At 44.0% G+C, this 17,288-nt stretch overlaps 1 protein-coding gene across 2 annotated transcripts in view; it reads right to left on the reverse strand.

Annotated features, from left to right (window-relative positions):
• TBC1D8B (TBC1 domain family member 8B) overlaps positions 1 to 17,288 on the reverse strand; it is a 77,257-nt gene that overhangs the window by 36,052 nt on the left and 23,917 nt on the right. For both annotated transcript variants that reach the window (XM_075941110.1, XM_075941109.1), the window contains exons 3-7: positions 16,503 to 16,621; positions 13,894 to 14,119; positions 12,393 to 12,633; positions 7,682 to 7,889; positions 2,439 to 2,606 (exon numbers count right to left, since the gene is read on the reverse strand). In XM_075941110.1, coding sequence (XP_075797225.1) covers positions 2,439 to 2,606; positions 7,682 to 7,889; positions 12,393 to 12,633; positions 13,894 to 14,119; positions 16,503 to 16,621 — 962 coding nt within the window. The remainder of the gene's footprint in view (positions 1 to 2,438; positions 2,607 to 7,681; positions 7,890 to 12,392; positions 12,634 to 13,893; positions 14,120 to 16,502; positions 16,622 to 17,288) is intronic.

Raw genomic sequence — 17,288 nt, forward strand, 5'->3', positions numbered from 1 at the left:
CTCTGGTCATGTTTGAATTCTACTGCCCTGCAGTCAGCTGCCCAACCCTCAGACCCGTCCTTTGCATTCCTTTTTTACATTTGAAAGTCCCCCTCCTGTTTGCTCAGCGATGGGTGGTGTATTCTCAGCACATCTTTCCAGCTGGCCATGCCTGCCCCATGCACCAGGAGATCCCCTGCTTAGCACCATGCCAAAGTACTAGGCCACAGCAGCATTTAGGGAGAAGAGTAAAGATGTCAATGTGTAGACATCAGGCTACACCTTCCCCCCCGGCCTGCCCAGGGCAAGTTTTTTCCTCCCCACCAGCCCCCAGACAATTCCCCCACTTGCCCGGGGCCAGTTCTTTCCTCCTCCTCACCTCCACCAGCTCTGCAGCCAAGGGCTGGGAGTAGGATTGCCAGATGGTTAACCCAAAAATACCGAACACCCTCCCCCCCCCCCCAAAAAAAAAACACCGGGGGAAAAAATTCTGTGGGGGGGGGGGGGATTACCAAAGTTGTTGAGACAAAAAAAAAAAAAAAGGAGTTAAAGCTGTTTTAATGCTGTTTTATTTTTTCTTAAGTGCCTGTAGAGTCAGCATAGAGATAGTAAGAGGGGAGAAGTTGAGCACTAAGACCCAGGGAAGGCTTCAGTTCTTTAGGCTTTTTGCTGGCAGCCATTTTGTTTTCTTCATGGAGCCAGAACTCAGCTTCCCTGCAGAACCAGGTAAGCAGGAGCTCCGGGGGCAGGGTCCGGGGCGGGGGGGCCACGCCGGCGGCTGGGCCTATTTGCCATGTCATAGGGTTGCCAGGTGTCCAGTATTTTTGCCTCCTGGCTGTGGGGGGGGGGGGGGGGGGGGAAATCAGAAGATACCAGACATTTTAGGTGTCCGGTATTTTCTGAATTTTTTTTTAAAACCAGACAGGAGGCAAAAATACCAGACTGTCTGGATCAATACCGGACACCTGGAAACTCTAGATGGGAGGGCGAAAGGGCTTGAAATTGGGGGCTGCTTACTCATTTGTCTAAAGGCAAGATGGCAGAGCCCCAGCCCTACTGGCCACTCCCTGAGGGTACAGCTGCCCCTAGTGGACATTCTGCATATAACTCTCCCTTACGGGCTCACTGCCCCCAAATGGCCATTCTCTACCATGCCCCTCAGAACAGCAGTCTCTCCCCCCTTGCAGATTATGGAAAATAGTCCTTTTCTCAGGTCTTCCAGTTGTCTTGGCACAACCAAACCCTGACCTTCCTTTAAGTTAGAACATAAGAACGGCCGTACTGGGTCAGACCAAAGGTTCTTCTAGCCCAGTATCCTGTCTGCCAACACTGGCCAGCACCAGATGCCCCAAAGACAATGATCAAGCGATTTGTCTCCTGCCATCCATCTCCAGCCTCTGAGAAACAGAGGCCAAGGACACCATTTTATCCCCTGGCTAATAGCCTTTTATGGACCTAACCTCCATGAAATTATCTAGCTTCTCTTTAAACTCTATTATAGTCCTAGCCTTCACAGCCTCCTCTGGCAAGGAGTTCCACAGGTTGACTACACGCTGTGTGAAGAAGAACTTTCTTTTATTCGTTTTAAACCTGCTACCCATTAATTTCATTTGGTGAAAGTTAGGAGAAGAGGAAGTAGCATACTAAATTTGGTGACCCTAACTCTTATCGTTTAGGAGGAGTTCTTGAACAAAAACTCAGACTGACGCAGTCTAAAATACAGACAGCTCAACAATCTTAATAAGCCTGATCTAAAACCAGAAAACATGCCCAGGAAAAAAATGCTCTCTTTTCTCCTCTCCTTCCCCCATGAATGCAAAGTCACCATAGAAAGCACGTTTATCAATGTGTCTGAATGGCATGTGCGCCCAGAGAAACATTCAGCTGACATTTCTGTTCAGTCCTGACATGTGCCAAGCGTTTCTTCCTTGAAGCACTACACCACTGTGAATGATAGGGTTTTCAGTCACTCTTTCACTTTGGGATAAGTTATGACGCATTGTTATAACTCCCCCTTCATTATGCACAAACCCTCTGCAGCATATGCAACATGGACTGAAGTCTTGTTCAACATCAGACTGTCCCATTGCTATGCAGTGTTCTCTCTCAGAGCCTCTCATAATTCCTGCCAGATGACAGTCAGGGCCCCAAAGAAACACTTCAACTGGAATTGGTCCCAATTTACACAACTGATAGACACTTTCCAGATTTCAGTATGTGAATTGTTGGCCACAGTTAGAGTTCGAAACCTCTGAAGTTTGGAAATAATCCAATCTGGGATTTCGATTCAGCTCCACCTCTTATTTAAATTCACATTTTTGAAGTGTTGACATACAGTACTACTTTAAATGATGGGATATAACTAATGACTATACCTAGCCTTCTAGCAAGATCGAACAAAGTGCTCTCTGCAGCTCCATAAACAGTTAATAAAGAATTAGCATTAGCTGGGCTTTTACCTCCGTACTTGCAATATGTTGCGGACTTGAAGTTGCTCCACTTCTGATCTTGAGCTTTGCTACCAGGTGTTCAAAATCCCTAAGCTCAGTGAAACGAAAAGCTCTTTTTCCTTTAGTACTAATGCTGACTCCTTTGTTGGCTGGATCAGAAATTTCCACTGCTATGACCTGAAGAAGCAAGGACACACCAATTAGTAATTTCATCTGTTGGCATGATCTGCAAAAACAAAATTCTATTGAGTGTGGGTGCGTGACATACAGGAAGCTTTCTGCATTACCCTTATGAATAGTGTGACATGGCTTCACTACTCAATGTTGTGTAGTTGCCTGCCTGAGTGCACAGAGCTGAACCGAAGCAGTCTGTCAAGAAGTTGTTAAGGACAACGCAGGAAAAATAAAACAAGGACTTAGATGAGAAAGTTTTGCAATTCAACTTCAAAGGAGTTAAGATAACAATGGCTAGGATATCAGTTGAAGAAAACCAACTACCTAGCTAGCTGAGACTAAGATCGTCAGGGTCCCTATGGAAGAGACTAGACTGCAGAAAAGAGAAGGCTCCCCAGGATACATCAGCGAAAAAGCTGACAGGCTGGGAAGACTGACTCGGAGACAGAGGGAGCCCTATGCAAAACAAGCAGGCTGTTTCTCTTGACAATCTCAGAGGGGTAGTTGTATTAGTCTGTAACTTAAAAAAAATTAAACGAGTGATCCTGTAGCACCTTAGAGATTGTGTGTGTGAGAGAGAGAGAAAAATCCGGGCTCGTCGAACTGCGGCGAGCCCCACTCACCAGCCACACTGTCTGGCGATGTGCGTGCGCAGATCGCCCGAACCCAGCTCTTCCGGGTTGCAATCTACTCACCACAGGTGAGTAGACTGCATTATTTGTCAAGCCCTGTATATAATCATGAGCTTTTGTGGGCACAACGCACTTCCTCAGATGGGTGGAGCAAGAGGCACAGAGGGGCAGAGAAACCCTCACACATTTAAGGCAGAAAAAGGGGAGACACACAGAGGAGAAAAGAATCCTTTCAGTTACGGTGTCCATGCTAAATGAGCACTGAATGATGAGAGCATATTATCATGCAGGCGTGGGATGAAGACCAAGGGCCACAGAACTTTCCGACATGTAAAGCAGCCTTCCTAGAGGGGTGTGCTGAGCTGGCTCCTGAACTGCAGCACAAGCATACCCGAATGACAGCTGCTCTCTCAGTAGAGAAGCGTGTTGCAATGGCTGTGTGGAAGCTGTCGACTCACGATTGCTACCATATAGTTGCAAATCAGTTTGGAGTGGGGAAGTCTACTATCAGGGCAGCACTTATGCAAGTATGCAGGGCAACAAACCACATTTTGCTGTGTAGGACTGTGACTGAGAAATGTGGAAGACATAAGCGGCTGGCTTTGCTGAAATGGGCTTTCCAAGCCGTGGTGAAGCAATCAACAGCACATACTCCCACACAGTGCCATTCCATCTTGCCTTAGAGTACATCCATCGCAAGCAGTACTTCCCCATGGTGCTTCAGGTGCCTGTGGATCACCGTGGGCATTTCTCAGACATACATGTGAGGTGGTCTGGAAAGGTGCATGATGCATTATCTTCAGGAAGTGTGGTCTGTGGACCCTAAGCTGCAGGCAACGACTTACCCCTTTACAGCCCTGGCTCATGAAGCCTTACTGCTGTCCAGGTGCCCAGTGTAAGTCTACTATAAGGAGCAGTTCAACAACATGCTAAGTTGATGCTGCACGGTTGTTGAATATGCCTTTGGCAGACTGAAAGGGAAAGGGAGGTGCCTGTATGTTAGGCTGGACCTTTTGGAGGATCATATCCCAAGGCGCTGGCTGCACGCCGCTGCTTACGTAACTTGTGTGAGAGGAAGGGCGGCTCTGAGGAATCACTCTAGAATAAGAGGCACTGACATTTCTGTGTTGGAGTTGCTTTCCTGCCTCATCCCACTACTCATCCCGAGCAAGGTATTCCCATGAAACCAAGGGATATTACAGGGACCAGAGTGCTTGGCGGGGCTTGTGCCACACAAAATAAACTCATGGAAACCTGCATCACATTTGTCTTTATTGATGGCTTTCAATCACGATGCTCAGTGGTAAGGGTTATTGGAAAACCTCATAATGATGTTAATGTCCAGCTGTCAAAGTCACAGCTGCTTTGGTGGGGAGTGGAGTGTGCTGGGAAAAAAGTGTTACCTGACTATGAAAATGAGTGTGTGGGCGTAGAGGGAAGGCTGCTGTGAAAAGAGTTCTGCATGTGTTGACAGGGAGGCTTTTGGTTCTGTTCACTCTGCATCTTGATAAAGACACTTGAGCATCTCATTTTGGCCTTCCGTGAGCTTTAGCATGTGCTCAGTGGCTTCTGTTCTGACTTGCATCTCCCTAGCTCTTCTTTGCTTCTTTTCCTCTGAAGTGTTGAATGCTGCAACACATCCTTGACCAGATCCTCCTTTGTCCTCAGTTGAGAAAGTCGGTCTGCTGGGGAACAAGCCTGACTTCTCAATGTCTGGTCTGGAAAAGTAACCATTAACAATAAGAGCGACTGTATTTCTCCTGATAAAGATTGTAACATTTCACTAACATGCACATCTCTCTCCTTGGGTGTGGATGTGGGATCCCCACCCAGGATTGTGTCCAGTTCTTTGTAAAAACAGCATGTTCTAGGTGCAGGATCAGACTGGCTGGCTGCCTCCTTCGCCTTCTGGTATGCCTGCTAGAGTTCCTTTATTATGGCTTTGCAGTGTAGAGTGTCTCAATTGTACCCCTTTGTACAAAGCGCTCTAGAAATGTGACCATAAGTGTCCCAGTTCCTACGGGTCATTCACAGCTGTGATTGCGCCATTTCTTCACCCCACACATTGATAAGATGCAAAAGCTCTGGCGTGCTCCAAGCAGGAGAGTGACAGCCACCGTTTCCCTAAGAGAACATCATGAGGGCCGCTACACAGTGAGCCAGGAGCACCACTACCAGGGGTTTGCAGGTGGGAGGGGCACATCTGTTTACATGTCCACAGATCAGCAGAGTTCAAAGCGCAGGCCAGGATGGCTAATTAGGCATTGTTAGAAACAAGCTGAAGTTCAATAAACTTGACAAAAAACCTACTGTAGTACACACTGCAGGACTGTTGACAGAAAAGCAAGTGGGAGAGACAAAAGGTCCTTGCAGAGCTGGATATTGTGTGTCACCAAAACTGATAAAACTTGTTGCGACTTTGATTGCCTTACAGTGTAAATGGTCCCTAGGTTTTATACCAAAAAGGGTTTTTTGGCAACAAAACTTGTCAGTACAGACAAGTCCTTAAAGATGGGGAATAAGCTGGAATAAGTCCTTAAAGATGGGGACTAAGCATGGATAGAGAGGTTAGACTTCGATTTTTTTAAAATATGCATGTTGGACTCTGTTTTAAACCTTGGCTCTACGGGCTTTTTATCTTTTGGGTGACAGAAATAATGCATTGTTTTGGTGAAACTGTTTCTAGGTCATTTTGATCAGCTGCTGTCACAGGTGCCCAAAGGGAAGAGTTTCATTTGGTACCCAGGGAATTGTAACCCAGTTCCTGGTTCAAGAATTGGCAAATTGCAGAATTCCAGCCTGTGGGGGTGCACTCAGAGAGATCCCAAGAAGGGACAATAGTGCAATTATCCTGGTAACCATGACAGCATGCATAACCAAGAGCGTATTGGACCATTCTATAAGCAGAATTAATACTCTCTATGATTACACAAAATAGTTAGTTGCTATTCTGTCACAAGATAATGAACTGACATGTTATCCTCATAAAACCCAAACTTCATTATGGGACAGATTTTTTAGAAAAAAAAATCAACATATTGATACAAAGCTCTTTTCAAAATCTGGCTTCAAGTGCCTTCTGAAACTGGTGCATCTTACATAGTTTTCTGAAAGAAACCAGACTCTGGCTCTTGCAAATAATCAACTGAAGCAGATTCACGGGAAGGATCCTCCACTGAATACCTTACAAAACACATCTGCACAAGAAAGGACCGCTAGAGCTGATCTTAATTACAATGATGGGATAGTTATGATTTAAAGTGGCCAACACACCTTAATAATGTAGTAAGAAATTAGTAACACGACAGTGAACTGCTAGACTGACTTCCACGGACGCTGCTTTTTTACCACAATGGGTGAATAATGAAAACCAACTGATATGAAACAACTCTACAATATTGTGAAATAGTATTAGAGGTCTAACAACTCCTAAACGAGAATTTGGAATTAAGAAGTCAGCTCCTTTTACTCAAACTGTTATGCTTTGTTATTACACTTTGCACAAGTTCCTATTGTTTGCAAGACTGCCAATAGAAAAATCACATGCACTGCAACAGCTAAGCAGTGTGTGCCTGTAATATCGGCGAGGAGTCCTGTGGCACCTTATAGACTAACTGAAGTGTTGGAGCATGCTCCAGCACTTCAGTTAGTCTATAAGGTGCCACAGGACTCCTCGCCGCTTTTGCAGATTCAGACTAACACGGCTACCCCTCTGATACTTGCCTGTAATATGCCCACTGAAGTGAACTGTGTTACACAAGAAATTAATTCAGACCTCTGAATATTACAGCTTTTAATAGTTTCAAACACTGAGGTCAACTGAAAGAAGAAATTCGCCTAGCAGAGTGTAATAATGTGTGCTCCAATAGCACATAGTGGGGCAGATTTTCAGCTGGTGTGAAATGACATAGCTCCATTGACTTCAGTGTATCTCTGACAATTTGCACATGAATGTAGCACACAGCATGTATGAAGAGTATTAAAAGTATTAATCAACGTCTTGGTAATTATCTATTTCAAGAACATGTTTGGGGCTAGCCACAGGACGACTAAGCCTTAAAGCGACTGATAGGAGCTCAGTCCACAAAACACATACAGCAGGGCTACTCAACCTGCGGCCCGCGGGCCACATGTGGCCCGTGACCTTTTTGTTTGCAGCCCGCGGGTATGAGACTTGTGCAAGATGAGACAATAAAAGATCCTCAGCTCATCTAGAAAGGACAGAGGATAAAAAGAGAGAGACGTGAAGGTTGTCTTTGAGGTGAAAGGAGTTCTGCATGCAGTAGGATTTAGCTTAATACTGCTGTCACCAAGAAAAATGACAACATATAAATCGAATAAAAAGAGATTCAATTTTGTAATGAGAAACCAGAGTAAGAGAAAAGTAAATTAAGTACTTTATCCAAATTATAAAACTTTCAGTGTAACTGGCTCTCACAGCAATACCTCTCTTAGGGGAATGATTATGCTGCATAGGTTGCCATCCTGGCTAGCAAAACAGATGTAGTTCTCTGAAATGCACATTTTTCCCAATGTGTTGTAGTGGCAGAAAGGTACCCATAAGAAACATTCATGCACTTCCTTCAGGGTCTCTTCCTTGGGTAGCCTGAAGAATGCACTGAACTGCTCACTGTGGGCTCGGTTCTCCAGGCCTCTAATGGATAGAGAAGGAGAAGGAAAAATAATCAAAAAGTTATTTTAGTATAACTTTATATTTCTTAAAACTGAATTGTGTTGGGAGGGAACTATATTAAACCTTTATATGCCGTGTTCTCAAATACATTGTGGGCTCAATCCTGGAAGGCACAAAGCGAGGTTCCGAACTCAAATCAATTCCCAAGGGAGCTAACAGCACTTAGCACATTGCAAAATCAGAGCATTACACCCCAGTTTAGCAAAGTGCTTAAGAATTTCTCAAAGTTGAGCACATGATTAAGCACCTTGCTGAACAAGGATGGACTGCTGTGGACAAGGATGGAGGCCTACACTGGATGAAAAGTTATCACTTTTTAATAGCCCAACTGGCTCTGCTTTTCAACACATTAAAATAAACCAAAAGCTTCAGAGGGGTGGCCGAGTTAGTCTGCAACTAGAAAAACTTAAACAACAAATAGTCTAGTAGCACCTTAAAGACTAACAAAACATGTAGATAGTATCATGAGCTTTCCTGGGCAAAACACATTTCTTCAGATTGGAGTATTATAAGTCCAGATCCAAGAATAAGGGAAGGGAGGGAGGAGGGGGAAAAAAGGAGAAAAAAAAAAAGACAGTGAATAGATTGTTCAAGCAACTACAAGAGGCTGATAAGAACAATTAGCACCTCCATTGGTTGGCTGGTTAAGTCATTAAGATGTGGAAGGTAGCTGTGAGCCAGCCGATATCTCTGTTCATTCCATTCGGATAAGAATAAAACTTGTAAATGAAATTAAGTTACAGCCCTTCCCAGTGTATTTGGCTTGTGGAATTGGCCTGAAACAATACAGTGACTTGGAGATCCATTAAAGAAACCAATTAAGCCTAAACCAGTTTTGGCTCAATGGACAACTGATTGGCCAGAACATAGCCTCCGTGAGTGTGCTTATAAGAAACATGCTTGAGAAAGAGTGCAGCAGCAGTCAAAAAAAGCAAACACTAAGAAAGGGATAGAGATAAGACAGAGAATATCTTATTGACTCTATATAAATCCATGGTTTGCCCACATCTTGGAAACTACATGCAGATGTGGTCGCCTCATCTCAAAAGAGATAATTTGGCAATAAAAAAGTTCAGTAATCACAAAAATAACTAGGGGTATAGAACAGATGTCTATGAGCAGAGATTAATAAGACTGGGACTTTTCAGCTTGGAAAAGAGATGACTACAGGGAGATATGATAGAAGTGTGGAGAAAGCGAATAAAGAGGAGTCATTTACACCTTCCCATAACACAAGAACTAGGGATCACCAAATGAAATTAACAGGTAGCAGATTTAATGCAAACAAAAGAAGTACTTCTTTACACAACGCACAACCAACCTGTGGAACTCCTTATCAAAAGATATTAATGAAGTCAAAACAAAAACATACCAGGGTTCAAAAAAGAGCTAGATAAATTCATAGAGGTTAGGTCCATCAATAGCTATTAGCTAGGAGGGGCAGGAATGGTGTCTCTAGCCTCCGTTTGTCAGAAGCTGGGAATGGACGCCAGGAGTTGGATCACTTGATTCCCTGTTCTGATCATTCTCTCTGAGGCACCTGGTATTGGCCACTGTTGGAAGACAGGATACTGGGCTAGATGAACCTTTGGCCTGACCTAGTATGGCCCTTCTAATGTTGTTATTATATTCATGTATAAAGGCAGTGACAAAATTAAGTTTTGGCAAAAGACCAATATCCACCTCTAGCACTATCAAACTGAAACGGATATTCTGGACCTGCATCTTTCAATTCAATAGTAAGGAAAACCAGCCACCAGTCCTCAACACATGGTTGCTTATATCACCCATTGCCCATATATTTGCTCCCCAATGAACATATGCTGAAAAAGGTGTTGCTCTTCCCCCTTCTTCATTAGCAATTTACTCTTCAGTGACACCACCTCACCTTTACTTTTTATTCCCACTTGCTGCTAGGATATTACATTTTTAAACAATTTTGCTGTAATATTTTTTCACAAGATATTTAGAACCTTAAATACAATTATTAACTGGAGACTGTAAACTCTCCAGAGAGCTTATTTATATAGGATATAAACAAATGTAAATCTGGGGCTGTTAACCCACAAGAAAATCCCTTTAAAGCAGCGAATAAAGCAATAACATTTTCCTCTCTTTTCCTATATGAATGTATTAAATGGTTTTCTCTTAAAGAACAAATCAAGAAATATTATTAATTATTATTATTATTATTAATAATAATAATAAAAACAGTTTTGGTTAAATGACACTACTGAAAAATGCTTTCTGCATTTTCCTGTTCTAAAGAGGTTCTCTGTTTTCTGTGTAAAAATAATAAAAGATACAGATTTAAAGTCTTGAATTATAATTAATTCTGGCCTATCAAATGAGAAAGGATTTTAGAAACCTGGCCCAAGAAAACTAACTTTGGTAAGTTTAATGAGTCATAGGATATTCATTAAAACACACAGAGAAACTAAGCTTTACCACAGAACAGTCTCTGAAAATGAAAAACATGCAAATAGGCCATTTATAATACTGCACACTTGGGACTGGATTATTATTACAATTACAGCTATACAAATCCACAGCAATGCCAGCAACTTTCCTGTGGATACTCCAGATTTACACTTGTACATCTCAGATCAAAATCTGACTCTCTAGACTTAAGCCTGCACTGCATGTGACAGAAGCGAATGAAAAGAACAGGATAAGAAAACTTTACTACAGAATGTACAATGAAGGCAACGAGCTCCCAAGTCTAATGGATGTTTCTGGTTTGAGTAAATACCATGTGTTGTTTCGTTTTCATAAAACTTACAGGACACTAGAACTGGAAGGGACGACGAGAGATCATCAAGTCCAGTCCCCTGCCCTCATGGCAGAACCAAGCATAATGTAGATCAGGGGTGGGTAATAATTTTAGACAGGGGACCACTTCACTAATTTTTGAAGTGGTCCCGGGTCTCCAGCGGAAGGGGCAGGACCAGGACCCTGATTTGCTTGGGAGTGGGGGAGCACGTGAAGTCTATGTCCCACTCCCCCACCTAGAGAGAAATGTCAGCTGTTCTGAACAGCTGGTGATTCCTTCTAGGAACCCGCCCTCTTGCAGGGCAGGAGGAGACTTCCCAAGCTTCCCTCAGCCCCAGGCCAATCAGGGGCCCGAGGAGCGTGCAAAGTCTCTCGCTCCCTGCCCCCACCCTGCAAGGGGCGTGTGCCTGGGGGCAGGGGAGTGGCAGGGCATCCGCAGGCCGGATCTGGCCCACAGTGGCTCCTTTGCCCACCCCTGGTCCAGATCATCTCTGTTAGATATCTGTCTAACCTGCTCTTAAATATCTCCAGTGATGGAGATTCCACAATCTCCCTAGGCAATTTATTCCAGTGTTTAACCATCCTGGCAGTTAGGAAGTTTTTCCTAATGTCCAACCTAAACCTCCCTTGCTGTAGTTTAAGCCCATTGCTTTTTGTCCTATCATCAGAGGGGCCAAGGAGAACAATCCCCTCCTCCCCCATGACAACAGTTTTCAGGTATCTAAAAGGGTATGTCCCCTCTCAGTCTTCTCTTTTCCAAACTAAACAAGCCCAATTCCTTCAGCCTTCCCTCATAGCTCATGTTCTCTAGACCTTTCATCATTTTTGCTGCTCCTCTCTGGACCTTCTCCCATTTCTCCACTTCTTTCTTGAAATGTGGTGCTCAGAACTGGACACAATACTCCAACTGAGGCCTAATCAGTGTAGAGTAGAGCAGAAAAATGACTTTATGTGTTGCTCGCAACATTCCTGTTAATGCATCCCAGAATCATGTTTGCTTTTTTTTTGCAACTGTCACACTGTTGACTCAGATTTAGCTTGTGGTACACTCTGACCTCTAGATCCCTTTCTGCAGTACTCCTTCCCAGACAGTCACTTCCCATTCTCTATGTGTGAAAGTGATTGTTCCTTCCTATGTGGAATACTTTGCATTTGTCCTTATTAAACTTCATCCTATTTCCTCAGACCATTTTTCCAGTTTGTCCAGATCATTTTGAATGATGACTCTATCCTCCAAAGCAATTGCAACCCGTCCCTGGTTGGTATCATCTGCAAACTTAATAGGTGTACTCCCTACGCCATCATCTAAATCGTTGATAATTGTGTTAAAGAAGGAGAACCCTGTGCACTTAGCACGTTTGGTCAAGTTATGCTTTTGTGCTTATTCTGAACAGCATTTTTGTTAATCTGATTAGCCATGAAGAATTTGTGGTCATGAGACACCCACACAATTATTTTCATTAAAATTGACATGATTTCTTACACATCATATTCATGTGATTTCTTCTGACAACTAACAGTTAATTAAAACACCCTGTATTACTTCATTCCCAGCATCCAGCAAGACACTTGGGTAAAAGACACAGATGTTAGCAAAGCCGTTATTGTAAGCTCCTTCAGTCAAGGACTGTGTCTTCCTGTGCCTGGAACTCTATTGAGCACACAGCTGACACGCTACAAATAATAAATTACCTCTTGGTGATTTGCAGGGGATCATGGAGGACTAGGTCACTTTCAAATGTCTCCTTGTCAAAAAGTCTCCTTACAGCATAGTTTGCCAGCTGCTCCATAAGAAGGAACGTTTCATTAATGTGCATAAACATGGAAAAGTAGTGATCCTCCCCACGGGAGCACACATGAATACTCTCGGTCAGGATCACATTGGAGGTCTTTTCAAGCTTTGAGATTTCATCCCAGGAGATAACGAGTTTTACTGAAAATATGAGTATAAGCAGGTGTGAGTAACTTCTCACTGCTCTAGCCGCCTATACTTTTTTCTTAACGCTAAGGGAACAAGCAGTCAACAGTTCTATTAACGTAATTAAACATCAGAGTTAAATCGCTAGCACGTAGGAAGGTCTAACATGGCTGGAAGCATTATATTAAGCCAATGAACAGCCTTTATCTTATTTCATATTTCTGAGAAAGACAAGCCTTTGTGTTTTTCAATAAGATCCAATATGTAATAGTCCTCTCATATAGAGTCATACCATCTTCCACACCTACTCCATTAGCTTCTGTGGATCCGTTTGAGAGACAAGGTACTATTTAACATAGGTGCCATAATCTTACCCTACACATAATCGCTTTCCTTGTTTTACAGCCCAATCCTGAAAGGTAGTGACCACTTTCTTCCACATGCCCAGTGCTCTCGCGATGGGAGAGGAGAGGACTCAGCTCCTTGTAAGATTGGGCCCTCAGTCATTTGTGATCTTGCAGAGTAAGTGTAAAGAAGTACTGAAACGACTGCTATTTTACAAGTGCAAGAATATCACAGGCTATCTTCCGAATTACTCTACAGGAAGCTTGCCAGCTAGAATTTCTTGGCTAGAAATACACCAAAAAGTGCCCTATATGTTAGCACTAGATTATACTTTCTGATCTTTGCTCCAGTGTAAAACTGCAAATTGCTAAATGAACTACAGTACTATGCAGGCTCCTCTGCTTTAATGGTACATTTAAAATAAAGTTTCTTAGATAATATGGTCTGTTTGCTTTAAGGGGCCAGTATCTTTCTGAAACACTGTTGTGCCTCCTGTTAGCAAGGATGAGTGCTACATCTCTGTACTGGCTGCAAGACTTACAAATGCTTGTAAGTCTATGCAACTTTCTTCATCTTTTCTAGTTTCCATTCACACAAAGTTATTACTCTCACAAATGCAAATAGACAAAATTATGCACATGGAAACTGTGTGTAAATACCAGCAATGTATAAATGGCTCTATTTGGGAAGATTATTTTTGTTTTAAATTTGTACATGTCATATGAACTGAATTAAGAGCCTCCAGAGCTGAAAGCATGAATATCCACTGCTTAAGTTAAAGACCCAGGCTCTGCAGCACAGAGGTGTACCAAACCCATATTCTGTTGCAAAATAACTAAATTTCAATCTCAAAGGATTAAGGGTGTGATGTGTTACTTCAAATTTGAAAACTGCAAAATAAAATGGTGATCAGTGACTGAGCCAACTTACTTTCTGCTCCCAACAAAAAAGAGTAAAAGCTAAGAAAGTTGGTACTAAGATAAAGCCATCCCTGACAGGGCATTCGCCCTCTCCAGTAACTGCAGGAGTAATAGGTCACCAACTTCTCCTGCTCTGCTAATCCAAAACACTTTTCAAACTTCATAATAGCTTCTCGAAACTTCTCAGGGTCATCTTCTTTTATGAAAGAACCTTTCCCTTCTTCAGCAATCAATCCCTAGAAGCAAATCAAACAAAAATGATTAAATTAAGTATATGTGAACAAGCCATGCAACATATTTTGTGCTGGAAAGATATTTCAGAAGGGGAAGAATGGTCCTGTGGCCAAAATACAGGATTAGGAGTCAGGAGGCCTAAGTCTATTTCAGATCCTTCCATACACTTCCTGTATGACCATCGAGAAGACACCTGCCCTCAAGTTTCCCTCTGTATTACAGGGGAATAGTGAGGCCTCCTTACTCCATTAGAGGTATTATGGAACTACATTCATGTGCTTGGTCATCCTTCAATGGAAAGTGCTTTAAAAAGCTAAGTATTATTATTAGATGGTCTCACACTCCATTGCTTCCAAAGGCCAAACTCATTGCAAAAACCAAGGGCTCTCTCCATTCTTCCATTACCCATCTCTCCCTCCAGCTCCCTACAAGCCTCCCTTCAAGCCCAACCCCTATCTCCACTTACCCCATCACACCAAAGGCTCTGTGTGACAGCACATTTCCTCTTCATACCATTGTCCCAATTTCTCCTCTAGTACCAGGCACTCTGTGCCCCAGGCCTCCATGCCCGCCATCCACCTGCACCCTTTGTAACAGAGTTCCTCAATCATAGGCATGCCTCAGTCTCTCTCTATGCACACTGGATGTAAAAGAGTTAACACTGCACCTGGAATGCACTGGGGGGGGTAGTGAATGAGTATGGGCTATCTAGATGTCTGGGTGGAATGACTAGGTCCTTAAGGAACTGGCTGAAACCAACCCACGGCAATGCAGGACACAGCAAGATAAAGAGCCCCCCACCGCTGCACCTAGGCACTGATCAATCAACCCCTAACAGCTAGAAACCCCAGCCAGCAAGCGGGATGTGTGAACTGAACTACAATAACGCCTGCACTTTTGGAGGGGCTCCATACTTCTGACCAAAGGGAAGAGTAAACCAAAAATCACCACAGGGCGTTCGCACACATCACGTCCACATTGGAGGCACCTTTACTGACAGTGGGAACAATGCACCGTGGGTGTGTATCCCACAGTGGGCATTGTGGGAAGACAGAGCTGATTGCTGCGCAGCTTGGGATTTCCCCTCCTCCTCCCTGAAGTTCTCTCTCAGCCTCCTCAGCTGCAGGGAGTGGGGCATCATGAGTAGCTGCCTATTCCCCTCCCCTACACTGTGTTCCTAGTGCAGGGAGTGGGGCATCATGAGTAGCTGCCTATTCCCCTCCCCTACACTGTGTTCCTAGTGCAGGGAGTGGGGCATCATGAGTAGCTGCCTATTCCCCTCCCCTACACTGTGTTCCTAGTGCAGGGCAGAACAGGAGCAGTCAATGATTTGTTTGGTTGTTCCCCCAACAGAGCAGCACACTCAGCTGTCAGATACTTCCGGGATTTGAAAAGGGAGGGCCACGTGCCTGCAGGGCAGCAGAGATTAAAACACTGAGCAGATCAATCGGGGCAGATATTGTGGGATACTGGCAGAAGACAGTTCTGGTCACAAAACAAACAGCAAAGTCTACACTGACTCTTTTGTCGACAATAAAGGGAGAGGAAAAGAAACAAGTCTGTCTCAGGGTGGAAAAGTGGGCATTTTTCCTGACAAAAGTTGCATTGCCATGTGCATGCTATCACTGTCTTGCTGCCAAAAGGCAGTTTTTGGAGACAAAACTTGGCAGTGTAGACACAGCCTCGGATGGAGTCCACTGCTGACACTATCACAACCTGGCTGATGGCACTGGCTTTGGTGGAATATCTGCTTCTCTGTGCTAACCTAAGGACTTCCAGCTTAGGTGACTAATAAAGTGCCACCCTGTAGTGGAGAGGCCATCTGTGTTCTGAGAGAGCCTCCCACAAGAGTCTGGCTACGGTGGATTAGCTGCTAGGAGACAGGGAGAGAGACAGAGAGCCCCAGTGCCAAAGACCCAGCCTCCGAGTCTTGGAAGGTAAAGACCTGCCTATGTGCAACTGTGTTAATCTTTGGTGCCTGGTATACCAAAGGGGGCCCTGGTTACAGCTAGAATCCAGGCCCTGGGCATCTGTGACAATATTGCACATACACAGGGAAATGCCCTTGAGTTTAGTGTACTGTCTCATTTTTGCTCTATCAATTATTATTATTATTATTATTGAAGACTGTTTTTTCCACAAGGTTTAAACATTTATTTAAAGGCAACAGACATGTTATCCAGCAAGAACAGAATTGGTCTCTATCAATTTTACTTTACTGTGAAGTGAAATAGCTTCACCCCATTCTTCTGCTCTTATCCGACTGCAATATAGTACTGCACCACAACGCTGTCCTCTACTGTCTGAAAAAAGGGAATGTTATAAACTTATTTCCAAAGCATGGAAAGTCAAAACCCTCTGTTATATCACCTCCATGCTACTTACTCTTATCTTTCCCTGTACAAAGCTAGTCACATCTTCGTTTGAATCAAATACACATAAGGTCTTCATAACATTGTGTTCCAACCAGTCCCAGTGTTCTGTAATTTCTTCTCTGCTGGTTCCTGATAAGAGAGTAATAGCATTTAAGAAATAAATGTCTCCTAAACAAAAATCACAAGGCCTTGTCCACTCTGGGGAAAAAACTGTAGGGGTCAGCACAGTGATCATAGTTACTAGTATTTCCCAAACATTGGATACCAACCCATCAGTGGTTCACCGGAAGATTCCAGTTGGGTTAGCATGAGTAGGGCCAGATCAACCAGGACAGGGCACTATCCTTAGCAAACACGCACCCCTCTTGGCCCAGTGTGGAGGGGAGATAATCAACTTCAGAGAGTGAGATGTGGCCAGGCCAAATGTGAGTGGTGCTGTGACACCATGCCCCAGATCACAACATGCATAGGAATGGGAGCTGCTGCTGAAGGGGGGCGTGGGACAGGTTTGCTCTCCAAATATCCCAACCCAAGAGGGTCCCTTCTGTACCAGGCCAGGATTAGGGTTGTGGTGCCAGGACAGGGATGCCTGTATGTGAATATCCGCTGAAAATTTTTAAAAAAAGATAATATGCAGTTGCTGAGCGGGGGGGGGGGGGGGGGGGGAAATCCTGCTGCCAGCGTTAGCCTGCTCCCCCCCCTCAAGCCAAGAGCTGCCCCAGCCCCTCCTGCCTTGGGGGCGCATGTGGCCCTGCATGCACTCTCCCCTTGCCTATATTGGTGAGCCTCCCTAGTA

The sequence above is a fragment of the Pelodiscus sinensis genome, chromosome 13 (assembly GCF_049634645.1).
Source record: "Pelodiscus sinensis isolate JC-2024 chromosome 13, ASM4963464v1, whole genome shotgun sequence".
Lineage (NCBI taxonomy): Eukaryota > Metazoa > Chordata > Testudines > Trionychidae > Pelodiscus > Pelodiscus sinensis.